This window comes from Prunus dulcis, chromosome 5 (assembly GCF_902201215.1).
Source record: "Prunus dulcis chromosome 5, ALMONDv2, whole genome shotgun sequence".
Taxonomy (NCBI): domain Eukaryota; kingdom Viridiplantae; phylum Streptophyta; class Magnoliopsida; order Rosales; family Rosaceae; genus Prunus; species Prunus dulcis.
In genome coordinates this window covers 13,200,519-13,225,502 of record NC_047654.1, presented here as the reverse complement: position 1 = coordinate 13,225,502, position 24,984 = coordinate 13,200,519, and the positions used below count along the sequence as shown (strand labels likewise).

The window sequence follows — 24,984 nt, the reverse complement described above, 5'->3', positions numbered from 1 at the left end:
ATTGAGCATGGACAGGAACTCGGGTGAGTCCAGGAGGATTATGGTGCGGAGCTCATCCTTGGGGAGCTTGTGAGCGGTTGCTGATGTGGCGAAAGCGATGGCGGGTCGGGTGAGTCGGACCTGGTAGGCGATCTCGGAGTCGGACCCGATTGGATTAGCGGGCGAAACGACGACGCCTAAGGCGAGGAGGGAGAAATAGAGCACGGGAACGTGGAGGGAAGTAGGCGAGAGAATGAACGCCACGTGGCCTTTGGAGAGAGCGGGGGCAAGGGACCGGAGGGAGACAGTGAGGGAGTGGACTTGGCCGATGAAGTTCTCGTACGACACATGGCGGTCGGAGGCGGCGTCAATGAGGACGGTTGTGGTGGGCGCGACCGCAGAGGATTGGAGGAGGGAGAGAGCGAAATGGGTGATGGAGAGGGGTTGGGAGAGAGGCGGAAGTGGGACCGGAGGTCGGAGAGTGTGGAAGGTCTTGGTTTGTGGACAGTAGCCGCTCTTGGGATCGATCCAACGGCTGGGATTTGTTTCCTCCGCCATGGTTGATTAGAATTGGAGCTCAGCCACAGCCAGCCAGTATCATGGTAGGTAGTTGGATCTTGAGGATCCATTATTTTATATTTGAGTTGTGCTCGGAACAGTCCCATACGCATGGTAGTGGGCGCCACTTAATCATTGACATAATTATGCAGGGTTCGTAACAAGGATTAAATCGTCCATGCGTGCTCATGCGCCCATGCCTTTGATTTGTTTACTTTTGGAGCTTCAGCAAGGGCTTCATCATCACTGTATATGTAGTTGGAAGTGAGTTATATGGAATTAAGTAGATATATGATATTATAAAGAAGGAAAATAATAAGGTGTGGAGATTTTGGTAAGAGTAGACAAATCAAATGACCAAGTCTTGGTGGCAGGCTTCACCCATCTCTAAAAGCTCTACGCAACAATGTACGTACATGAATACATCCTTACCATATGCATGCACCATATTGTTACGTAATCCGTTTCCACAGTAATCAGATATACTTTTCCAGCATTCTGCTGCTGTTGCTGTTGTTGGTGTTATTATTGTCACAATCATCAACGACAAAATTGTATAGCATTTGGATAAACGTTGTCGAACCTTTTTCACTAGAAGTCAAGAAACTTCATGTTAAACGCAGAGAGAAGGGCCAACGAATTACTATCAACAACACCGATATTATCCTCAACTCAACTTAATCATCTATAAAATCCAATAGATGTAGAATTTTATCACAACAGGCATTGGTGTTATTAGTAATAGAACCATTCATTATATTTTGTATTTTATTTGGTCAAGTTTCAGATGTTGAACTCATACTCTTTAACACTTCATAGAGTTATAAAATATGTATAAAACAAAGCAGGCTCAACATTAAATTATAGGGAGCTCATTGCAGATGCTGAACTCAACATTATTATTTTTTAATTGAGAACATGTATTACTATACTTTTTAGCTTCTTGCTATTATTAATTATGTGAGTTTTTCTTTTTTAAATTTGCTAATTTTTAATCTCAATTACCAATTTCTTTATATAAAAATATAATATTTTCAATTGTGACTACGTTAATTTAAAATATATGGCCTTGAAATTATGTAAGAGCTGTTTGATAATCAAAGTATACATTATTATTTAAAAATTAGAACAATCAGAGTCCAATCCAAACGTACAGACCAAATACAAAATCGCAATATTTAAATTATTCAACCTGTTTTTTTGATGCAAAATTATTCAACTTCTTAGTCCAACACTGCACCATAATATATGATAAGTTGGCCAATCCAAGTGAATCCAGTGTGGTCCCTACAAAAATTCCCGTCCAAAAACACAAAACTGAGGAAAATAGGAAATGTACGAATACCCTGCAGGAAAAGGGTAAAATCTTCCTGAAACCATGATGAAGCTGTAGGCAAAGAAACAGCAAATTTACCTAATCGACATTTATACGCCAAGTATTGATCCATTTAATAAACACAAAAGCAAATAACTAACTAATTTATTTACTATTCATCAACGGTTGGAAGTCTTTAATTTATGTGATCAGTCTTGACACTAACAAATACAAACGCAAATCACTAACTAATTTGCCTGGTATTAAGTTAATAATAATGGCAAAATTGAACAACATTTATCCAAATGTTATTATAATTTTATTGGTGATCCTCGTGACAATAATAAAAACAACATCAGCAGCACCAGCAGTTGCAGCAACTCCGACCATTTCTGTATCGGATTCGGAATGCCGCAAGAGAATCACCGATTACTGTGGAAACGAAATATGTAATAATATGTTGTATTGCGATGATGTAAAAGTGTATATACATTGTTGCATGGAGCTTTGGGAGATGGGTGAAGCCTGCCACAAAGAATTGGTGATCAGTGCAGCTCTTGCACCACCTCCTCCAAACGTAAACAAAACGAAGGCTTTGACTATTAGCACATCACAATGGGCTCCGTATGATCATATCTCATCTATCTTTACATAAACTCCCCACATTATGATATCTTCAAACTAAATAAATGGGAGGCTTTGACGAATTTTATCAACACAATTGTGTGTGTTTATTTTACATCTTAGTGATCGATTTTGATTATATATTTGAAAGCAATATAAATATGTGATGGATTATGCTTAACCCTAAACCAACAATACATTACTAAGCCTGAACACGTCAGAGATTAACTATAGCGTCTAAAATTAACAATACAAATACAACTTTTTAACTCTCGCAAGTAACAAACACCCAACCCACAAAGAGTTGATGCGATTATTATAACTTAAGAAACTGTAAACACACAAAAATAAAAAAATAAAAAAAAATTACAATTCGATGATTTTTTATTATTTTATATATAAATAAATTAGTCATGAAGATTGGAAGGAAAAAAAAATCCCTCACACAACTAATAGCAAGAAACTCACAGTAATTACAACTCGGAAATAATTGCAAGGGTGATCTACGAAAACACATTGATATTAAAACTGAGTGGTTGAAGAAACATTATTATTAAAATAAATAAATTAGTAGTTTAACGTTTTGAGAGATGTCTCCAATTTTGCTATATTCCTATGTCACAGTCACTGATTTCTTCCAGAAGTTTTTATTTATTTAAAATCAGGGGTATTGTTCCCTCAGTGCATACAGTTATGGATCTTTTTTCAATTATTGTCTACTGTTGGGTCTTGCACTTTGCTTACGTGTACAACAAAAGGAAATGCAAGCATGAGATCCTTCGAAATGAATAAACCAACAGCTGAAGTTGCTTCTACTGGTTCTTCAAAAACATGGAGTGCAGGTGGTGGTGGCAGTATCTTCTGTTTTTGGCAATGAACCAGGAAGGGAATGAAAGAAGCAGCAAGCTACTGGGACTCCGGTTCATCCTTCTTCTGGGTAAAGTACCTATAATAAAGCAAGCAAATAACAATAAATCTCCGGATATTGTGTTTTTAGGCAATTGACAACTCAACTAAAGAAAGCAATTTGTCATTTTATCATATATTTACAATAAAATTGATGATAAAATCAGCTAGTCACTTACCCCTGACCCCTTGCCCAGCGAGAGAGCTGATAGAGTTGGACAGTCTCATTTGAGACATGGCATGCCAAAAGTAGATAGTTGCGAGGTTGTACCATCCATGCGAATCTCATAAACAATGCAGAATAAACGCACATTGCTACAGAACCAAATCAAAAGTAAATTATACTCCTGCCACATAATATATACTGAAAGTAACTTATATCCTTGAAAACCAGTTATTTTGGACCTGCTGTCATGTTGCCAGAAATCATTTCTGGAGGTTTGTTCATATCCGCCAATCCCTGTTAAATCAACCCATTATGATCAGAATTAGTCAAAAAAGCAAGAAACCTCATTTGAAATCAAATACATTCTAGAAATTATGGAAGTGAAGCATACAGCGGCAACGAAGCCCCAGTTTGCAACAGGTCCCCAAAAGTGAGTTGTTTTTGGACCAACTGGACTGTTCAAGAATGCTCGGAACGCCATATTTGATAACTGCCGCTTAGAATCTCTGTAAAGTTGGAAGAAGAAAAAGACAATTCAACAACGACAGGATACAGTGCCAGGAGCACATATGGGTAAAATCTGAAAATAGGCCTCGTTTGGCATGCAGGATTGGATAGGATTATTACATAGTACTATATTATACGGGATCATATTTAACATCTTTAATCCTATCTTATGATTGGTGTTACATGGGATAAAGAAGTTGGATAATCCTAAAAATTGCTATTTCAGACATGAAAATTGAAGCTAACAAACAATGGCTAACAAACAAACTTTTCAACTGAGGAGCTAGCAAATCAGGGTGTTTTAACTTAAAACCAGTTGACCATACTAGCTATGCCAAATTCTTAACTCCCGGACATGACCCCAACCGATCTCATATAGCAAGTATGCGAAAACATAAACTCACTGTGAGAAGGAGTTTGCCTATTTCACAAGCTCTTTTTTTTCTCTCCCAGCAATTGGGTTAATGCCGTATCAATCTTTGATCCACTCTGTGAAGAACAAAACCACCATATGAAAATTTTCATTTTCACAACAAGAATTCAACTTTCATGTGTCGAAACAACGAATGCATTAGAGCATCAAATGCATGATTAAGATAATGATTTTGCATCAAATTACTGTTTAATTGCTTAAATGAACATCAGAAATCATTGAAGCAGTTAAAAGCCAAAACTAGGACTTCAAACGATATACCCAATTGCAGTCTCAGTCACACACGCATGTACAGACATTTAAACATTGCAAATACCCGTGAAATGTAAAAGGGAAACAAACCCAAATTCAATATTGTATGATCAAATGAAAAATTCAAGCTTTATCCTAACCTAAAAGAATCTCAAATATTGTCAGAGAATTCAATCATTAAAACTCACATGGCAATAGAAACAAAACGCAAGATCTTAATCGGCGAAGACGATGAAGGAGAAGCACAGGGGACGAAGGAGACACCGACCACAGAAGAATCACTTATGACGAAGAAGTCCAGAAAAGAAATAAGAGATCGGAGATGACATGGTTTGAGCCAGAGATGGGTGAGGTTCGCTGGAAACAGCTCAAGTTCGCCGGAGGTGATTGGTGAAGAACCTAGTTTTATCGGGGGTGATATGATGAAGACTGGACTGGAGGGAGAAGGCTCGGTGTGGGCTCGAATCCAATTCAAGCCCACCAAACAGGCCCATGACGATTAGAAGTGAATTTGCCACCAATCTGCCTATAACGAAACTTGCTCCTGAAAACTCAGCTAAGAAATGCTCTCACTGGCCTGAAAACTCAGATGCAGACGGTACCTACTCCCACCCCTAACCCTAACCCTAATTCTAAAACGCCCACAACTACCGTGATGATGGTAATGATTGATATATACGTCAGCTATGTCTATATGTATGAGAGGCGTACCTTATCGGAGAAATAGCCGGAGTGATTGGGGTCGATCGGCTATTGAATTACAGAGAAGGGTCTCTGGAGGGAGATACCGGTAAGCTAACAAGGTCAGAAGCATGCGATTTTCTTTTTAAAAGTCTAATTTAATTTAAACATTTTTAATTTTTTTGGTCAATAGAAGCAGGCGATTGTTAACAATATGAAATGGTACTGTTATTCAGCGCCAATGTTATTATGCCACGTGTCGAAGCAAAGATTTTAACCAGTGAAATACCGCTCTATCTCCATCATCCAGTATTCTTGGAGTAGCTAGTTTGTAAACATATGGTTTGCACAAATGGAGTCCTAGCTCTCAGGCTCAGCTGCCTGCCCCATTTCCACATTGGCTCAACTCAAGCAAGAATTTCCTACTTTTTGTTTGAATTTCTTACTTTTTTTGTTCATCTGATGTACCATAGAAACTTCTGGAAGGTATTTCTTATAGACACACCCCCACTTTACACTGCTTGCTTCTCCTCAATGGCAGTTTTTTTAGCAAAATGATTTGAAATGAAAACTCAGCTAACCTAAGACATGCTTTTAATTTCTACCTTGGATTCTCTAATTCTCTGTATTATTGTGTTGATCTGATTGAAGAAACTACAGAGATTTATGTTTGCTTTCATTCTTCTGTTTCCGACTGCTTGAATACTTCAAGAAGCAAACTCTGCAGCTATGTTTAACTGCATTTTCAGACAAATGTTTATGTAAATTCTTGCTTGAACATAGTAAAAACAGACGCATATACAAAATATTTCACAAATGGCACTAGAAAATGCCTGTGTTGTGTTTACACATGCACTCAGGCACAAGGTATGCAATCACATCTCGGTTTCTACTGTTACCCCTTGGCTCAGGTTGCCCCATAGACTTCCTATGCAACTCTCTCATGATGCTTCCAAACTCTGCATCACCAATGGAGGCAGCATCGATCGCTTGTTAGGCTTTATAAACTGTGTGTATCCCACATAGGCATGGTGACCCTGTCAAGTAGAAAATACAAAGCAAAGATGAGGAACATTTAAACAAATGTACCGATTCAGGGTTAGTTTCACGCAGAATTATCAGAATGAAAAAGCTTTTGAATAATATCTTACCTGCATTCTCGGCCCATGTTTCCACCATTTGAAGGTACAAAGACATCACTGCTCAGAGAGACAATGTAGTCAATGGCAGCCAGAGCTGAAGTTCTCCGTCTCGCCCAACATCTACTTTGTCACTCCCCAAATGCCTCACCTCCTGCGCTGTATATCCATGCACCTCTTGGAGCTCCTAGAGCCTTAAGAAATCTGCATTAGCACAACTTGTGAACATGCCACTGAAAAAAAAAACAGTACTTCGAACTGTAAAGTGGCAACTCTGCAGTTCTACTACTATACCTTGCTATTTCCAATGCATTTAGAGGGCAGAGTCCAGGAAGTCGTTGCTGGATGTAGCTCATGTTCACTCATCCAGTGAGGTATTCGGTTTGAGACTACCGAATCTTGGTGATAATGTCATCGTATTCGGAGCCTAAACCAGTGAGGCATCCGGTTCTGACCCACACATCCTTCTCTAGCCAGAGATGGAGTGCAATGTAAGGCCCTTCAATCCACATTTTCTTTGCACGGTGCTGCAAATCTTAATGCATGAAAAGCTACCTGAAAAATAAACAGGAAACAGAAACAACGATCTCATGAACATACAAATAGTAGTAGGATACAGATATATAAAAGATGGCCTTCTGCTGTGATTTTGATTGTGCTGATTAATTTCCTTGTGTACCTTACATCGAAGCTTCTGCAGATCAGGAGGAAGACTCTTGGAGAGCTTAGAATCCAACCCTTTTAACACAAGAAGACCTTCTCTCTTCAGCTGCATAACATCCCAAACAAAATTTGAGGAAAATGATTTTTCTTTTGTAGTTCAAATCAGTTCTGAATTAGAAATTGCTTCGAAAACAAGTATCAACTTGACAAAGATTCCCTTACTTGATTAAAGAATCTGATATGGATCCATTGTGAAGACATCATGTGGAATCTTGTTTTCAATTGTCTGTCTTGACTTGACATCAAAGTGTGTGGAGGGAAGAGATGACACAACTCGTACATCAGCTTGTAGTCTTCTCGACTATATATTCAAAGAGTCAAGCCGCGCGGCTATACTATTTAAATATATTTGAAGGGTAAAATATTTAAAGGGTATAGCCGCGCGGCGTTTTAATATATTAAAATATTTAAAGAGTATAGCCGCACGGCTATACGTTTTAAATATAAATATATTCGAATATTTAAAAACAGTATGGCACTGAAGGGATTATAATATTATCTGCTTAATTGCATAACTCATGATTATATGATGAGAGCAATAAAAATCTGTGATTAAATTCTATCACAGTCATTGTTTTTATTTGTCTTTGATTTGGTCACCGTTTTGTCCTCTTGGATGGATGCATGCAAAAGGAAGTTATTTCATGCCTTCAAGATGGTGATAAGTGCTAAAACAAGAAAGAGTTAAGATAGTTCACCAATTTCCCATCCAGAAATATAAGGGTTCTTTTTTACTCTACTTCTTTCGGCCAGACAAAGTCTGCAGCTAAGCTTAACTGCATTTTCAGACTGTTGATTATGTGAATTCTTGCTTAAACGTGCAGTCCAATCTTAGTGCTACAATGAACAGAAATTTTCATTATAGTAAAAACAGACAGATATACAAAATGTTTCTGAATTAGCACTAGAAAATGCCTGCGTTGTGTTTACACATGCACTCAGGCACAGGGTATGCAATCACATCTCGGTTTCTCCTGTAACCCCTTGGCTCAGGCTGCCCCTGAGACTTCCTATGCAACTCTCTCATGATGCTTCCAAATTCTGCATCACCAATGGAGGCGTCTTCGAAATGAGGCAGCATCGCTCGCTTGTTAGGCTTTATGAACTTTCTGTGTCCCACATAGGCACGGTGACCCTGTCAAGTTGAAAATACAAAGCAAAGATGAGAAACATTAGATCAAATAATGTCCTGATTCAGAGTTAATTTCACACAGAATTATCAGAATGAAAAAGCTTTTGATTAAGATCTTACCTGCATTGCTCGGCCCATGTTTCCACCATGTGAAGGTACAAAGACGTCACTGCTCAGAGAGACAATGTAGTCAATGGCAGCCAGAGCTGAAGACTTGTTCATGTAAGGAGAGAGTTCTCCATCCCGCGCCAACATCTCCTTTGTCACTAAATTTGGAAACTCTGCCACAAGTGGCTGCAGAGCCCTGCTGTCCCCAAATGCCTCACCTCCTGCCCTGTATATCCGAGCACCACTTGGTGCTCCTAGAGCCTTAAGAAACCTGCATACAACAACTTATGAACATGCCACTGAAAAGAAAAAATAAGGTACTTAAAACTATAAAGTGACAGGCCTGCAGTTCTAATACTATACCTTGCTATTTCCAATGCATTTAGAGGGCAGAGTCCAGCAAGTCGCCGCTGGATGTAGCTCATGTTTACTCGTCCTGTGAGGTATTCAGGTTGAGACTCCCGAATCTTGGTGATAATGTCATCGTATTTGGGGCCTAAACCAGTGAGACATCCGGTTCTGACCCACACATCCTTCTCTAGCCGGAGATGGAGTGCAATGTAGGGCCCTTCAATCCACATTCTCTTTGCAAGTAGATTTCCAAGTTCTTGAACCGGTGATGCAAATCTTAATGCATGAAAAGCTACCTGAAAAAACAAACAAGAAACAGAAACAACGATCTCATGAACATATAAATATATAGTAGTAGGATATAGATATACAAGAGATGCCCTCTGCTGTGAATCTGATGGTGCTGATTAATTTCTTTGTTTACCTTACATCGAAGCTTCTGCAGATCAGGAGGAAGATTCTTGGAGAGCTTAGAATCCAACCCTTTTAACACAAGAAGGCCTTCTCTCTTCAGCTACATAACATCCCAAACAAAATTTCAGGAAAATGATTTTTCTTTCATAGTTCAAATCAGTTCTGAATTAGAAATTGCTTCGAAAACAAGTATCGTGACAAAGATTCCCTTACTTGATTAAAGAATCTGGTATGGATCCATTGTGGAGTGACCTCATGTGGAATCTTGTTTTCAATTGTCTGTCTTGACATCAAATGTGTGGAGGGAAGAGATGACACAACTCGTACATCAGCTTGTAAAGTCTTCTTGAAATGCGCCACATCGAAAATATCCGAGAATTCACTGCAATTTCAACTGAAACAAATTAATTCATTCCTAAAATTTCATGTACACCAATTATCATCAGTGCAGAACGATTCTTTCTGTAGAATGAGACCATGTTAAATTAAACAAGAAACTAAGCCCAAAGTATACAAAAGAAAAAACTAAAATACTCAAAAACCAATGTACCCAAATTGTAGAGGCATTCATTATTTGCATTAAAAGGACCAAGAACATCAAAATTGATTAAAACAGAAAGCCAAACCTCTCATCTCCCCAAATGAGATTAACCTGCAAGGTTGGTACAACCAATGCAGCCTCAAGAATTCTCGCAAGAACAACAGCATCAACAATCTGATTTCTCTGCTGGTTCAAACCCCCTGATGCCACCACCACCAAGAACCTCCTTTTCTCCTTGGAAATCCTGGCAGACAGTTTTCGATATCCGAGGCTGAAATCCAAGCAAGGCTCATAGCCCTCGCCATTGGGCTGTTTCCAGAACTCTCTCTCAGCCTCTGAAACATTCCCAACAGCCCCATGAGCTGGGAATGGCACCATGGCGCTGGTTGACAATCTTGGCTGATCATCTTCATTGTTGAATGAAACTGTGGAAAAAAGTGAGGCAAAGAATGAAGGAGAGAATGAAGACGTGGGAGATGGCGTTGAACAGGGAATGGAGTCGTGGAAAGAGGGGATGAGGGTGAGAATGGAAATTCCCAAGAAAGTGAAGGAAAATAGGAGAGAAAGGTAGAAGATTGGGAGAGTTAATGGGTGCTTGGAACAGAGCTTGGGGTGCCTTAAACGGTTCGTCTTGGGGGAGAAGAGGAGGGTGGTGAGTGGAGTGACTGGAAGTAAGTGAAAGAATGGTGATGGTGGGTTTGTGGTGAAGGTGGAGGTCTTCATGTTCCTTGCTTTTGCCATGAAATGAAAGCAGAGCTTTAAATCAAACAATGGCGTTTTTTGTGTAGTTGGGATTTGGAAGATTGCTCTGCTTCTCTGAAAATGTTGAGTTTTTGAGTTCTAGGAGAGAGAGAGAGAGAGAGAGAGAGAGAGAGAGAGAGAGAGAGAGAGAGAAGAGGGAAGAGTGAGAGGTTTGAAAGATTGTAAGTGAAGAAAACAAATGGGAATTGGATGAAAGCAAGAGAAGCTTGGTATGGAAGGCGAATTCTTCGATTCTTGGTTTTTAATGTGAAATGTCCAGTTTGCCCTTAGTCTGTTGCAAAATTAGCGTAGTGAGAGAACTATGCGAAGAAATTCATAAAAGGGTGTTTTGGTAATAATGCAACACACCAGGAAATCGACGGTTTTTCCGTTTTGGTTTTGCCCGGGGAAAAAAAACACATGTTAACGCTTGCTGGCATACAAAAGGTTCAAAGTGCTTCTTATAATCTAAATAGTAGTTATGTTAGTTTTTATTTATTTATTTATAATTAATCATGATCAACCACAAATTATTTTACTTTCGTAGAGATCATTTAAAGGCAATTTATTTTATTTTATTTATTTGAGAGTGTGCTTATTTGTTATGTGATGTTATTAAAGAATATTGCTTTGATTGACACGTGGGGAAAAAAAAGAAAAGAAAAAGAAAAAGAGAAAGAGAAAGACAACATGGCTCATACATTTGGAATAGAATGAAGGATTCAAAAGAGAGCTTACAAGTCATCGGCAAGATTGGATTTGGAAGCTTACATTACATACATACACCGCCAATGGAATCAAAGGGTAGCTGTAAATTAGAATAAAGAGTCATTCATTCTAAAATCTAATAACCTGTATTGTACTCATACATCCTTAAGTTACATAAATTCTTCATTTTTTTAATCAATAAGAGAGACAACTTAATAATTTTTTAGAATGAGAAATATTAACGGACGAATGGAAAATGCTAGAAAGATCACATTTATAGACCCAATGTGTTGGTAGGTCACAAATGGAACCTTGTGTACCACACATCTCTAATATTAGTGAGACTCAATGTATTAGTGAGTCATGAATGGAAAATGATAGGGGGATCATGAAAAAAAAATTTACCAAATCAGATTAATCATAACAATCCCATATCACCAAAAAAAAAAAAATTTAATAAAGAAAGGAATAGAGATGATATGCAAGTTAAATGATAAAGTATACGTATCAAGTTAAGGGCGTAACCCGTGACTATTCCGGTGATATACAAGTTTTTCTAGTAGTAAATTTCTAAAATGATAACTGAAAAATGGGTCAGTTTGGATACGGGCCTGTACAGCCCACAAAGAATCTGGTTCAGTAAGTAAATCTCACGCAGAATCGGAGTCCCATTGAAAAACCTCAAAAGCTTGACAGCTGCTTGAAAGCCAGAAATCTTGGAATCTCCAAATACATACAAAATAAGCTGAGAAAGAGAGACTTTACCATCAAGAGAGAACGGAGAACAGAAACAGAGATGGCAAGGCAAGAACCGAACTGTGAAGGAAGCTCAGTCGTCTCTGATCTCATCAACTTCCTCAACGCTTCTCCCACTGCTTTCCACGCCGTCGGTAATAATCCAAATCTCTCTCTCTCTCTCTCTCTCTCTCTCTCTCTCTCTCTCTCTTCCATCAGTTAGTATTTTCAATCCAAAGTTCGTTGCTTTTGTTGGTTTTGAGTTTGAAATGTGGTTTTTTCAACTGTCTGACTTTGTTATCTGCTTCGATTTCTTTTGACAGACGAGGCGAAGAAGCGCCTGCAAAACGCAGGGTACGAGCCAGTTTCAGAAAGAGAAGATTGGAAATTGGAAGCTGGTAAAAAGTATTTCTTCACCAGGAACTACTCCACCATTGTCGCTTTCGCAATCGGTAAAAAGTACGACTTCTTTTCATCGATTTTTTCCTTTGTTTTGTAGTTCAGTTCCGGCCTGCTTGCTTTCTTTCATTGATTTAAGCTCGGTTTTTAAACTTAAAGATTCAGTTTTTCAGAAAGCTAATTTTGCTCATATTGTGGAGCTTATGTTTAGATATGTTGCTGGAAACGGATTCCATATAGTTGGTGCTCATACTGATAGTCCTTGTCTCAAATTGAAACCCGTCTCCAAGGTAATATCTTTTTCTTTGTTTTTGGTATTTGAATATAAGTATTAGGCAAATGAGCTGATGAAAAGTGGACACACTTTGGAAACAAAATTGAACTTTGTTTTGGAATATGGGAGATTTGTGCAGGTAGTTAAAGGTGGGTACTTGGAAGTGGGTGTCCAAACCTATGGAGGTGGCTTGTGGCATACATGGTTCGACCGTGACTTGACGATTGCAGGAAGGGTGATAGTAAGAGAAGAAAAAGATGGCTCTGTTTCTTATTCACATAAACTTGTCAGAATTGAGGAGCCCATAATGCGGATCCCTACTCTGGCAATTCACTTAGACAGGTAATCTTGCTGTGCTCAATATGCTATTCACATGTTTGATTGTTGAGTGATTTATGATTGGGACTGAAATATGCGTTGGTGATTCTTTTTTTTCTGGTTAAATCGTGCTCAATTACCTTTGTCAAATTTTGTATATAGAAATCTATATTTTCATTGTCTTTTGTCAGGGATGTCAGAGACGCATTTAAGGTGAATACGCAGAGTCATCTTCTTCCTGTCTTGGCAACATCAATCAAGGTAATCTTGGACTTGTGCACTTTTATAATGTTGTTATACCCATGAAAGACAAACCACCCCCCCCATTTCATAGCGCCTGGGGAACGCAAGTGTGATGTAATGAGCATGGTATTTAATTATTGAAATTGGAGTAGCTAATTTTTTTTCTGGCAAAGTTTATCTTAGAATAGAATCAATATGCCTTCCTTTCTTTTCAATGTTGCTTTCTTTCACTCAATGAACTAACTTTTGTAGGCAGAGCTCAATAAAGTGGTTGCTGAAAATGGTCAGGCCGATAGCGATGCTCAGACTCATGGAAAGAAATCTAATGAGAGAAACACCTCAAATAACTCAAAGCATCACTCACTTCTACTACAGGTTAATTTATTATGGAACCTAGGCTTTCTTTTCAATGTTGGAGGATCAATTGATTTTTTGGTTGATTTCAAATTACATGAACGAGTTAGCTGGATAACAAGACAACTAGTACTCTTTTAGATGGTTTCAACTATGGTTATGCTTTTATGGTGATTATATTGTTTATCTTCTTTCTATCCTTCCAGCTGCTTGCAGATCAGCTTGGATGTGAACCAGAACACATAAATGATTTTGAATTGCAAGCATGTGATACTCAACCAAGCGTAGTAGCTGGTGCCACAAAAGAATTTATTTTCTCAGGAAGGCTTGATAATCTCTGCATGTCATTTTGTTCTCTGAAGGTAGGAAATTAATAAAAAAAACTTGTTTATGCTTTCTTCCTCTGCCAAGATTTTAATTGTTGGTTCATACTTGTGTTCTCTGCAGTACATTACCAGTATTGATTTCTTTTTCTTTTCCTTTAGCAGAAGAGAAAGTATATTGTATTATGTTGTTTCAATTTGGAGTGGCAGATTCTTATTTCTGGCCTTATTGTTTACTTGCAGGCATTGATAGAATCTTCTGAAAGCAACCTGGAAGATGAGACTGGTGTTAGATTGGTGGCTTTGTTTGATCATGAGGAGGTTGGATCTGATTCCGCCCAGGGGGCTGGATCTCCAGCCATGTTAAATACTCTTTCACGAATTACAAACTCCTTTACCGCAGATTCGAAGGTAGTGAATCTTGTATGCCCTTTTAATTGTATGGTATTCTCGCCCTATTGGGTTTGTTTTGATACAGAAAGGATTGTTAGTTGCTGCATTTCTTTGGTCATTTAGATGCACCAATCATTTGTGTCATAGTAAAGGGTCCAGTGCCTTACGACATGCTCAATGGTTGTTTATTAATAACTGTGTTTTAACCTGGCTTGCGTATTTTTTTTGCACTGCACTGATATCTTTCCAGCTGCTTGAGAAAGCAATCCAGAGGAGCTTTCTTGTGTCTGCTGACATGGCGCATGCCTTACATCCTAATTACATGGTATGTTGTTTGATGTACTAATGAATTTTCCAGTGCTATTAATTTTGCTCCTTATTAATATAGGGATCCATTTCAGGACAAACATGAAGACAATCATCAGCCCAAGTTGCACGGGGGACTTGTGATCAAACACAATGCAAATCAACGCTATGCAACCAATGCTGTGACTTCCTTAATATTCAGGGAGATAGCAAGGAATCATAACCTGCCAGTCCAGGTCAGCCTCTCCCTATTTTTGGTATTCGGGTTTTGGAAATTTTAAGGTACTTAATTTCTAAGATAACGTAAAACATCATTCAGTACATGCACTTGATGCAAAATGCAAGGATAGTAGTACAAGGAATTGGAAAATTAAATAACTAACTGAAACCTAGCATGCTTTTTGTTAGTGGTCCAGAATCAGTCTCTGGTGAGAGATCTGATATGATAAAAGAATTGATGATATCAGAGCTTTGCTTCAAATGCAGGATTTTGCGGTTCGTAATGACATGGCATGTGGTTCAACCATCGGTCCCATTCTTGCAAGTGGAGTGGGAATACGTACAGTTGATGTAGGAGCACCGCAGCTGTCAATGCACAGCATACGAGAAATGTGTGCTGTTGATGATGTGCAGTATTCATATGAGCATTTCAAAGCCTTTTTCCAGGAGTTCTCTCATCTGGATGAAAAGATTACAGTGGATGCGTAGGTCTGCAGTCCTGCATTCTTCATCTTCTGTGAAGTTCAGTTGAAAGGAGTCTGCCAGTTGCTCTTGTGAGGTCTTTGCTTCCTCACCGATGGAAAACACAGTAGTTGACTTAGGAATAAGCGCTATGAGTGGTTACTTTTGCGTTCATGCATTGTACTATGCTTGGAGCATCTTTTAATTTATTTTTCCATTTACTTAATCGTGCATTACATCTATACTGTCAATCTCTGAAATTCTCACCGGATCGAGAAAGTAAATCATAAAAAGCGAAAAAGCTTACTGACTTATTGTTCAGCCTCTCCTACATTTTAACGCCGCCGCCTTTGCACTTGGAGATAAGCGAGTGTTCTTGCTGCTCTATCTGTGGCTTCTCACGACAATTTCATCTCTGTCTAAATCCTAATGCCGTCTCATTATCCTTGTTTCCTAGGGGCACATGATGCTAGTAGTCCGGTTTAAGGCTTACCCTCATGTCGCAAAAGCATGCATGGACCAACCAGGTTTACCTTCATGTCGCAAAATCAGGTATGGACCAACAAGGGCTTACCGGCATGTAGAAAATTTGAGTTCAAGGCTAATTCATCAAAATTTAACATCAGAAAAGCTTTTTATGGTCCATAGGAGAGCAATATGCGCTGTAAGGAAAATCCCCACATGAGCTATCAGGGCTTAGAGCACTTAATAAAGAGCATCAGAAGTTCCAACTAATTTATGTTTAAACTAATATAAGCAGAGCGGTTTTTGCAGTACAAGTAACGGTACATAGTGAAAAACATTGCACTCTAACTATGGTTCAGTCGCACACTGTGCTATAAAAAAGTGATTCCATAAATCTTATTTGACAAGTTACTCCTCTCATTGGACTATCAAGAGTTGACAACAGCCGGTACTTTCAGTTTGAAATTCAATAAAATAAGCAGAAAATCGGCAGATTCAATTGTATATCAGGATGCAGATGGACAAAAATACTACAGTTTTTGGATATAACATCCAAGTTGAAAAGGGAAGGGACCCTTCTATGAAGAGAGCGCTTTCTGAACCTCGACAGTGACCTCTTTGGGAGGTTTCTCGGCTTGCAGATTGGCAACAATGCCTTTCTGGGAATAATAACCAATAACCTGCAAGTCAAAATAATGAAACCCATTACAGAAAACAATGAAAAACGAAAGGAAACCATACAAAACATCAATTGGAGTAATAAACAAGAAAGTTGAGAAATAGATAGCACTTGAACAGAAAACAAATAAGATTTTGACAGGAAGCAAAGAATACAACATTTCAAAGAAGGATATCATCCCAGAAACAGTGGCTGAGATATGTCTGCACAACTATGTCCTACCAAATCCAATGTTTCAGGCACTTATTGCCTGAGGTTTTCAGATTATCTATCACTTAACTCACTACAGCTCTACAAGAGAACAAACAATAAAACAGATGCCTCAAAAACAAAAACCACAAGTAACACAGATGCTTCAAAAAGAAAAACCACACACATACGCATCATCATCATCATCATTGCAACCTGAAGACGAATCATAACACACATTTTACACAAGAAAACCACCTAATAATAATATCACCATTCCAGAATGTAGATCATGCACAATTATACAAAAGGGATAACTGCATTAATTATTTTCTCTTCCAAATTTTTCAAGACAAATATAAAGAAGCCGTACTGGTTCAGTTTGCTTGTGAAATGCTTCCAGTCTTGACCTGAGAACAGCTGCAGTATCATCCTTTCGTTGAATCAGAGGTTCTCCAGTTACCTTGAACAAAACAAGAACCAAGTGAAGCATGATTTTTCGGCACAAATTCATCTAAAAGCATAACTGAAGCTCATACATACAAGCAGATTGACATCCACTACTGGCTTACCTACTAAATATTTAACTTCCTCATTACACCTGCCATTAATATGCTGTTTTTGTTTCTATAGCCAATGTTTCTTGTCTGTCTCTCTTTTGATATTCTTAGATGCATGAACAATGTTTTTCAAACCAAATGACCAAAAAACAGAAAAGAAATTTGCCTCCTTACATCATCAACACCAGGAGTCTTGGGTGGTGCAAATTTCGTGTGGTAGGTTCTACCACTGGATGGGTGTATCCAGCGACCAGTAATCCTCTCTTCCAAGATTGCGTCATCAATTGCAAAGTTGAGCACCTTATCAACTTTAGCTCCCTGCTTTTTCAGCATCTCATCTAGCTGCATTAAAATGAATATAACCATACTTACTGTTAGAACATAAGGGCACACCAACACAAGACACTTTTGAACATGAGAAACTCAAGAAGTGTTGATTGCAACATGTATTCAGATGCCAGAGAATGGAACACCTTCTCTGCTTGGACCACAGTCCTTGGAAATCCATCAAGAATGAAACCTTTTTGACATGAAGGCTTCTTCATTGCTTCATCTATGATGCCAACAACCAAGTCATCAGAAACAAGCTCTCCCTGAAAAACAGTTACATTATAACATATCAGCAATTCTGTGGGAGATAAAAGAACACAGTACAAAGGAAAAATCTTACGGTATAAAAACATACAAAGATGAGTTTCTACCTTATCCATAGCCTCTTTAGCTTTAATCCCAAGAGGAGTCTTTGCAGAAACAGCAGCTCTCAACATATCACCAGTGGCCAAGTGGCACAAGCAATAGTCATCCTTAATTATAGGTGATTGGGTACCTTTTCCTGACCCAGGTGGGCCTGCACCATACAACTTGTATGATTACACACATGAAAACAGCCAAGGAAAGAAAGAAAACACTCCTAGCATGAAACCCAGCAAACTGTGAGAAAAATTTCTTAAAGCCTGGAAAAATTTGGTGCTTCATGTATCACCACCGTAGGAAGCAACATAGGAAAGACACGTCTAAAACTCATAGATTTCCCTATTTTCTTTTCAGGGAAGGAAGGCGGAAATAAGATCTCAAATTAAAACAAACACACTGATACACACAGGGATACCTACATGTGTATACAATGTATTAAAGGTGGCATGCAGGCATGCCAGAATTCGTCAGCATGACATCCTTTGGGAACGAATGTCTCAGCATTTTACTGCATAATAGAGAATACAATAGGAAGAGAGAGAAAGAGAGATGAATAGACAATTGATCACCCTATCCGTCTACAGCTTAAAAAAATGAAAACAAACAAAAAAACCAGGATCAAACCATCAAAAGTCTAAAATCTCAATCACCATTTGGTTTATAGGTACTGAGAGCAAAAGGGCAATAACTGAAAGACATAATTGAACTGTCAACCGAAAAAGAAAAGAAATAATTGAAATATGATTCCAACTATCCATAGGATTTTCCTACATTTTCTCAGTAACCAATCAAAGGAAAACAATAAATCGAGGGGACAGTCGCAAGGACATCTCAGTCAGGAATGAGAACAAGACAACGAGAAACACATAAAATAAGCTAAAAGGCACCAAAATTTTGAAACATAAACACATCGAATTCTCGGATCTGGGCGGCTATTAAAAATCAAAACTTGACAAAAAACTGAGAACAAAATAAAAGCTTTAAACTCAAACAACACAAATATATGCATATGAAAGAGTATAATGAAGGATGGATAAGTAGGGATTCACCAATGAGAATGAGGCGTTTGTCAGGCTTGGTGGAGCATTTCATACGACGAAGGAGCTCGGTCATGAGATCAACGGAAGGCACATCTTCCAAGTTAGCTGCCGCAGAAATGCTTGCCATGGCTGATTTTTTTCTCTGTGCTTAGGGTTAGGGTTTTTTTTCACTCTGGAAATTCCGCTAATGGAGAGAGAGAGATGTTTAAGGTGAGGTGGTCGTTGCACTTGTTCGGACTTCGGACCCTCCAATGCTTCAAACACAAGCAGCGGTTTTACCTACCAGGTCAATGAAATGACTGTTTTGTCCCTGACCCTTGGATCTGCTATGAAAATCTGAATGAATGAATGGACAATTTTCTTTTTTCTTTTTATATTAAATTTTGATAATGAAATAAAAAATTCTGAATGGGCAAATGGGGCATTGCTCTAGAGAGTCAAAAGCACAAAAGCATTGTCAAAATATGATTTTCTTAAAATTAAAAAAAAAATAGAGAAAAAGTCAAATTGTGATTATTTTTTCCCTTCCTAATACATGCGAATCCGGCCGATGCTTCGGATTCAATCCATTGAATAATTAACAAAAAAAGGTAAAGGTAAAAGGTTAAAAGAGAGGCAAAAACAAAAGAGAATTAATTTTGACACTTCTTTAAAGTTTTGTTCTCTGGGAAAGTTGCGGCTAGGAATTGAGCTTACATGCCTTGCTTCGGCATGAAGGGAATCACATTACAAACACTTGGCATACAATCTTGAACACAAACAGCTTTATAGAACGAGAAAATCGTCGGAAGCCTGCATTGTACTACAATTTCTATTGTCTGCACAACTATAATATGATCCTAAGATCACAACCATTGCCAAATCCGCAGAACACAGATGTTAAAAATAAATTAAAATTAAGAGAGTGCAACTAGAAAGGTTACTACATAGGCGAGTATTCAACATGGTTCATATTGATAACATAAAAAGCTACCAAGAAACTGTAGAACAACAAAACAGCATAATGGCAGCAACCCAGGATATATCCACATGTCCCTCAAGCCCCAGAACATTCGTCAAAATTTAGTCAGTGTCCTCACTTCTTGATTTTTTCTTCTTCTTCTTGACTTCGCTGGCAGCCTGTAGATCCTCTCCATTTTCATGTTTACTCTTCTTCTTTTTCTTCTGTTTGGCTGCTCCATCCTCCTCAACATGCCCATTATTCACATCCTCCATGGGTTGATCCTCCTGATCCAACTTCCGCTTGTCCTTCTTCTTCTTCTTTTCAGATTTACCCTCACCAGCATCTCCATTTGTAGTCTCAGCTGGTTCATCCACAGCCATATCATCACCATTAGCTGCAGCCTTTGACTTCTTCTTCTTGCTTTTCTTCCCTGAAGCTTCGGTAGGAACTTCTTCTGTCTCCATCTCTGTGTTACATTACAAGTATAATATCAAAATTACAGTAACAAAAGCCAGTCTATAACTAGGAGCAACAGCAGGGTACTGTCCCAGTCCTCATATTATATCATTGACAGAATTCATCTGCCGCCAGAAATATTGCATTCCTATGCTTGTACTGATGTAAAAATCTAGCACTAAATTCTCTTGGTTACGCACCTTTGCTTTGAGTATTCTCGATTGCAGATTTCATGACATCAATGTTTTTGCGAGGTGCAACACCCTTGTCATAAAAGTCAAGTCGCTCCTCAACTTGCTCACGAAGTTTCTCCCCAAAAACAGTAGTGCTACTATCTGTACCACGGAAGGTTACAACAAAATTATTTATGCAAAAAAAAAAAAAAAAACTGCAACGCATAAGAAAAGAAAAGTTAGCCAGCCAAATATTTGTATGAGGAAGGCTCAAACTCACCAGCAAAGCAATCAATGCGAGAAGCAATAGAGCACTTGTTTGCAAGATAACGAGCCATTCGGCCCTTGTTCCTTGCAGATGCTCGACCAATAAAAGATGAATGAAATATCAGTCCATATTTGGGTGTGTTTCCCCTGGTTTTTAATGCCCTGAGGAGAAGAACAAAAGAGTCAACCTACAGACTTAAAAAACAATCAAGAGGATTTTTTTTTACTTCTTTATGTCATACAGAAGTAGCAGACCCAACTTGTATGTAGCGTCTTTAGGAAAGGCAAAGTAAAAGTACCTGAAGAGAGCTTTCTCTGCCCCGAGGATCTGAAGGGTTGAAGAAGGGCATTTAGCCAAATTTGTAAGACTACCAGCATGAGAAATCAAACGCGCTCCAACTACTTCACCAATTAAGGAGGCCAAATTGGGTGCAATGTCATTCATTTTAGTAACCAGATAATCATAAAGCCTTTTCCTGTACTCAGATAGGTCCATCACCCGCTGTGCAAATTGCTGAACATTAATCAAGTCAATTGGAGACAAATCCTGACCTGTAAAAAAAATTAAAACAAAAATAACAATAAGAATGATGAATAAGTTGATAGAGAAACACATAAATGAAAGGCAATACATCATGAAATTCTACCCATGGATGCTTTGGCAGCTTCTATAATCTCCTTTGCCTTATCTTCATCTCCAACAATGTCAGTCAATTCTGGAAGTTTGTCTTCAGACAATGTTGACTTGTCCTCTATAAATTTTGACACTTTAGCATAGAGATAATTGTCATTGACAATCTTCACCAATTCAGGAAAATGCCAAGAGTACCATTCTCTGCAGAGAAGTGATAAATAAGAATACACAAAACTATTATTTCTTTTCTTTTCAATTTCATACCCAAGCTTTATCAAAATAATACAATTAACAAATTCTAAAGAAGGATATAACAGGTTGAATGTTTTGGAAATTGTTTAAGGTAAGAAATCATAATTCCAACTACTGAACTTATAATATGTGTAAATGCCAGTATCATACCTGACTCTCATGGAGAAGGAATTGACATCCTTATCAAGGGTATCTAAAAGGAAGATTGCTTGAATCACCATATTGTCAACTCGGTTCACATTGAACTTGACCTTGGCCCTGCTGTAACTGTGCCCTAGACCAAGCTGGGCTTTCTCTAAGTCCCCAGGCTAAGGTGAGGAGAGAAGGAAAAACAAAAACAAAAAATTGAATTATGAAAAATATTAGAATATTGTCTTCAAATATTAAGCCCACCAAAAGAAGAAGAAAAAAAAAAGGCAAACAAGAAGAAGAAAGAAATTTATTGTGAAAAAATAGGATGTGTAGATAAGAAAATTCAAACCTTTAGGTCCTTGATAAACCTATCAAAATGTAGCCGCACTCCACGAATCAGCTCAAGGACAAAATCATTACTTTGGCAAGGAATTTTTGTCGCTTCAAAGATGTGAGACCCGATCTTAGGTTCAGCCAACCCCAAACTGAACTTTGGCTTCTTACCATCCTTCACTTTTGGGAGATTAATTTCCAAAAAGTTTCTCAACTCATCAGTCATAACCCCTGAAATGCAACCAAAATTAATAAGCAATACCCTTTTAGTTGACAGAACCTCACCAAAAACCAAATTAAAAGAGTAAACGTCATTTAAATACACCAAGCAACCCAAGAGATGCAAAAGTATACTTCAACTATAAACATTCTAATATATTATATAATCTATTAAGCTAGTTCCAATTCACATATGCAACATGAGATACTCTAGCAAGTTTTTTGGGAGAAGAAAGGAGAAGGGAAAAAAGTTGACCTTCAGTACCTCAACACAACCAGTTAGACCATTTAAGCATTCCCCATATAGAAAACCCAAACAACCCAATCAGCAAAATCTAGAGCTTCAATTTTTGCAAGGTTTTCAATAAACCAGGCAAAATGCAAACTGATTTAGTTGGGTCGAATTTGTGATCAATTTCTTGAAAGTTGAATGTGGAAACAAAAGCCTAATGTATGCATAAATCATTTCCCTTCATATTCCCATTCAACAAGGGATTAAAAACAAACACACAAGCAGAATGACATTCAAACTTGAGCATCCATGAGTCACCCCAACTACGCAACTTAATCAGAATCAAACAGAAACAAGGTCAATAAAAAATGAACCTAATTAATTACATGCATAAACAAAACCAAAATCTAAACGAGCTTCATTTATCTACCTTCAGAGATTGAGTTGCATTGGTTAAGGGCATCGAGGGCAGACTCAAATGGGTGGAAAGCTGTGAGCTGGACCACCTTCCCGAACCGGTTTAGATCAGAAACGGAGCTCCGAACCGCGTCGGTGTTCTGACCGATTTCGTCGATGCCATGAGCTAGGAACAGAGAGTAGCCTGAAGCTGCTTCATAGAGCAGGTAAAGCGCCATCGAGCAGTAGAAACGCAGGCGTTTAGAGCTTCAACTTTATCCGTGGAACCCTCTCCTAGTTTCTCTAAAACAGTCAGTATCGGCGTTCTATAGAGAGGGAAGAAGAGCTGAAATTGGAGGGGGTTTAGGGTTTAGGGTTTTTTCAGCGAGGAAAAGTGGGCTTTGCTTATGTAGGTGGCGATAAGTCGTTCTGGTCCGTTGGATGTATATACCGAGCTCCACTCTTGGTGAATCCAACGCTTTGTATGACATGGAGAGGTGTGGGTCCCGAGTGGGGAGCTTGTTCGTGTGTGTAGGGTAGTGGGGATGATGGTTTTTCATTTTTATTTTTTTATACAAGCTATATTGAGGGTGGAAAAATCGAATTTTCTCCCTTTAAAAAGTAATTATTTGGGTTTTGCCCATTTCTCCCTCAACTTTTCATACTCAAATTTTAAGTCCGCAACTTTGTTAAATTGTTTAAGAATGGTTTAAGTCAAATTTTTTTTTTTAATGGATAACTTTTTTTCATTTAATCTTTTTAAATAACTTCACAGCTTAAATTTTTTTTACAAAAATTTGCCTTAAAATTTTGAAATTCTACAAATATAATTTTTGGTAGATTATTTGAGAAATGGGTGGGTATTTACAGAATTTGGAGTGAGTTTTGGGGTTGGATCTGATTTAGATTAATTTAAAAATATTATTTTGACCTTTGAATTTAAATTTTAGCCGTTGGTTTTTTTTTTTTTAAATTTACAATTAAAATAGCTTGAATTTAATCTAGATCGTTGATTTAGGTTACTATTGAAATATAAAATTTTAAAAATGGGGTTCTTTCAATTGTGTCGTTGGATTCCAACAGCTACATCATATGCACCTAACACATGGAGCGAGGAGGTTTGCTGCAGCAGCGCGAGCCCCTTTCACAGTTGCTTGCACATGGCCTACGTCAGCTTTTAGTGGGCTCCACCGAAAAAAATTCCAGTTCAGGCAATAACTGGACTGGTGTTTAGCCCCAAGCTTGGGTTATCCCAAATTTTGGCTCCTTAATTTTCTTGGGTCGGAAGGGGAATTAGGCTAAAATTTGGGATATTTTGGGTTTGGCCTCATGGGTTGGAGATTAAAGTGCAGGATTATAAGTAGGGGTGTTAATGGCGTAACCGAAAACCAGCCTAGATCTTGCAGTATAGCCAAAATCTAAACCATCGTCGAACCGCACAATATCTGTTATCGAGGGTGATGGTTATCGTGGTGGCAATCAATATCGGTCAGTTACTAAATTTGCAAAAAAAATTAATAAAAAAAATTGAGAACATAGAGCGAGAGCAGCGATGTCGTTAAGGCAAAGGGGAGGGTGGATTATGGACTTGGTTCGGCGTCATTGTTGAGGCAGAGAGATCGAGATAGAGAGTGGTGGTAACGTCGTTGAGACAGAGAGATTGAGACAAAGAGAAAGAGAAGAGGAAGAAGACAACCGAGAAAGAGAGAGAGAGAGAGAGAGAGAGAGAGAGAGAGAGAGATTGTTTGGTGAGTTATGTTTGTGTATTTTGGATAGGCATATAGGGATTGTTTGGTGCCTATAATATAATTGGATTAGATACGTCACTAAATCTAAGGTAAGAAGGAAATGACAGTAGAGGTCACCTAGGCGAATGATTTTTCATTTTGGAGGGATTATGCGGGATAAAGTGTTGATATCCTACCATTTTGTGAAGATGATACATAATATATTTATTTTTTGGGACATTTTGGAAAAGACCAAAGGAGAGAGAAATATTTTTAAAAGAAGCTGAAAT

General features: G+C 38.3%; 5 protein-coding genes across 5 annotated transcripts; 1 reads left to right on the top strand and 4 right to left on the bottom strand.

The window, feature by feature from the left end:
- Nucleotides 1-3,043: 3,043 nt before the first annotated feature.
- Nucleotides 3,044-5,239, bottom strand: LOC117629068 (the record flags this gene model as incomplete). The annotated part of the gene is made up of 5 exons (XM_034361588.1): nucleotides 3,044-3,422; nucleotides 3,562-3,697; nucleotides 3,788-3,842; nucleotides 3,940-4,054; nucleotides 4,929-5,239. Coding segments are annotated over 5 exons (657 nt in total), but the record flags the coding sequence as incomplete, so codon positions are not given.
- A 2,948-nt stretch (nucleotides 5,240-8,187) lies between these two features.
- Nucleotides 8,188-10,570, bottom strand: LOC117628595 (O-fucosyltransferase 37). The gene is made up of 6 exons (XM_034361081.1): nucleotides 9,915-10,570; nucleotides 9,502-9,670; nucleotides 9,299-9,388; nucleotides 8,887-9,170; nucleotides 8,536-8,794; nucleotides 8,188-8,418 (listed from the first exon to the last, which is right to left on the bottom strand). Exons 1-6 carry the CDS (start codon nucleotides 10,568-10,570, stop codon nucleotides 8,188-8,190), a joined length of 1,689 nt encoding a protein of 562 aa, XP_034216972.1.
- A 1,358-nt stretch (nucleotides 10,571-11,928) lies between these two features.
- Nucleotides 11,929-15,625, top strand: LOC117627770 (probable aspartyl aminopeptidase). Its single transcript, XM_034360002.1, has 11 exons — nucleotides 11,929-12,168; nucleotides 12,337-12,472; nucleotides 12,624-12,702; nucleotides 12,826-13,028; nucleotides 13,196-13,265; nucleotides 13,500-13,622; nucleotides 13,808-13,963; nucleotides 14,168-14,335; nucleotides 14,568-14,642; nucleotides 14,719-14,859; nucleotides 15,110-15,625. Exons 1-11 carry the CDS (start codon nucleotides 12,075-12,077, stop codon nucleotides 15,329-15,331), a joined length of 1,467 nt encoding a protein of 488 aa, XP_034215893.1. The 5' UTR covers nucleotides 11,929-12,074; the 3' UTR covers nucleotides 15,332-15,625.
- Nucleotides 15,626-16,123: 498 nt separating this feature from the next.
- On the bottom strand, nucleotides 16,124-19,272 carry LOC117627771 (adenylate kinase 4). Its single transcript, XM_034360003.1, has 6 exons — nucleotides 18,940-19,272; nucleotides 17,899-18,044; nucleotides 17,671-17,790; nucleotides 17,372-17,539; nucleotides 17,011-17,100; nucleotides 16,124-16,449 (listed from the first exon to the last, which is right to left on the bottom strand). The coding sequence occupies exons 1-6, from the start codon at nucleotides 19,055-19,057 to the stop codon at nucleotides 16,348-16,350; spliced, it is 744 nt and encodes a 247-aa protein (XP_034215894.1). The 5' UTR covers nucleotides 19,058-19,272; the 3' UTR covers nucleotides 16,124-16,347.
- Nucleotides 19,273-19,674: 402 nt separating this feature from the next.
- On the bottom strand, nucleotides 19,675-23,360 carry LOC117627769 (nucleolar protein 56). The gene is made up of 8 exons (XM_034360001.1): nucleotides 23,002-23,360; nucleotides 22,137-22,351; nucleotides 21,806-21,963; nucleotides 21,417-21,604; nucleotides 21,069-21,321; nucleotides 20,783-20,931; nucleotides 20,530-20,664; nucleotides 19,675-20,339 (listed from the first exon to the last, which is right to left on the bottom strand). The coding sequence occupies exons 1-8, from the start codon at nucleotides 23,204-23,206 to the stop codon at nucleotides 19,993-19,995; spliced, it is 1,650 nt and encodes a 549-aa protein (XP_034215892.1). The 5' UTR covers nucleotides 23,207-23,360; the 3' UTR covers nucleotides 19,675-19,992.
- Nucleotides 23,361-24,984: the final 1,624 nt, after the last annotated feature.

Excerpts from the sequence above, each read along its gene's own strand:
- LOC117628595 (XM_034361081.1), bottom strand. The coding sequence starts at position 10,570 with ATGGCAAAAGCAAGGAACATGAAGACCTCCACCTTCACCACAAACCCA. Across the intron at positions 9,671-9,914 it reads CTCATTTGGGGAGATGAGAG|TGAATTCTCGGATATTTTCG; the intron begins GTTTGGCTTTCT and ends TTGAAATTGCAG. Across the intron at positions 9,389-9,501 it reads ATACCAGATTCTTTAATCAA|CTGAAGAGAGAAGGCCTTCT; the intron begins GTAAGGGAATCT and ends GATGTTATGTAG.
- LOC117627770 (XM_034360002.1), top strand. The coding sequence starts at position 12,075 with ATGGCAAGGCAAGAACCGAACTGTGAAGGAAGCTCAGTCGTCTCTGAT. Across the intron at positions 12,169-12,336 it reads CACTGCTTTCCACGCCGTCG|ACGAGGCGAAGAAGCGCCTG; the intron begins GTAATAATCCAA and ends TTCTTTTGACAG. Across the intron at positions 12,473-12,623 it reads GCTTTCGCAATCGGTAAAAA|ATATGTTGCTGGAAACGGAT; the intron begins GTACGACTTCTT and ends GCTTATGTTTAG.
- LOC117627771 (XM_034360003.1), bottom strand. The coding sequence starts at position 19,057 with ATGGCAAGCATTTCTGCGGCAGCTAACTTGGAAGATGTGCCTTCCGTT. Across the intron at positions 18,045-18,939 it reads CAAACGCCTCATTCTCATTG|GCCCACCTGGGTCAGGAAAA; the intron begins GTGAATCCCTAC and ends TGTATGGTGCAG. Across the intron at positions 17,791-17,898 it reads CTAAAGAGGCTATGGATAAG|GGAGAGCTTGTTTCTGATGA; the intron begins GTAGAAACTCAT and ends ACTGTTTTTCAG.
- LOC117627769 (XM_034360001.1), bottom strand. The coding sequence starts at position 23,206 with ATGGCGCTTTACCTGCTCTATGAAGCAGCTTCAGGCTACTCTCTGTTC. Across the intron at positions 21,605-21,805 it reads TCCTTCTCCATGAGAGTCAG|AGAATGGTACTCTTGGCATT; the intron begins GTATGATACTGG and ends ACTTCTCTGCAG. Across the intron at positions 20,340-20,529 it reads CGAGAATACTCAAAGCAAAG|AGATGGAGACAGAAGAAGTT; the intron begins GTGCGTAACCAA and ends AATGTAACACAG.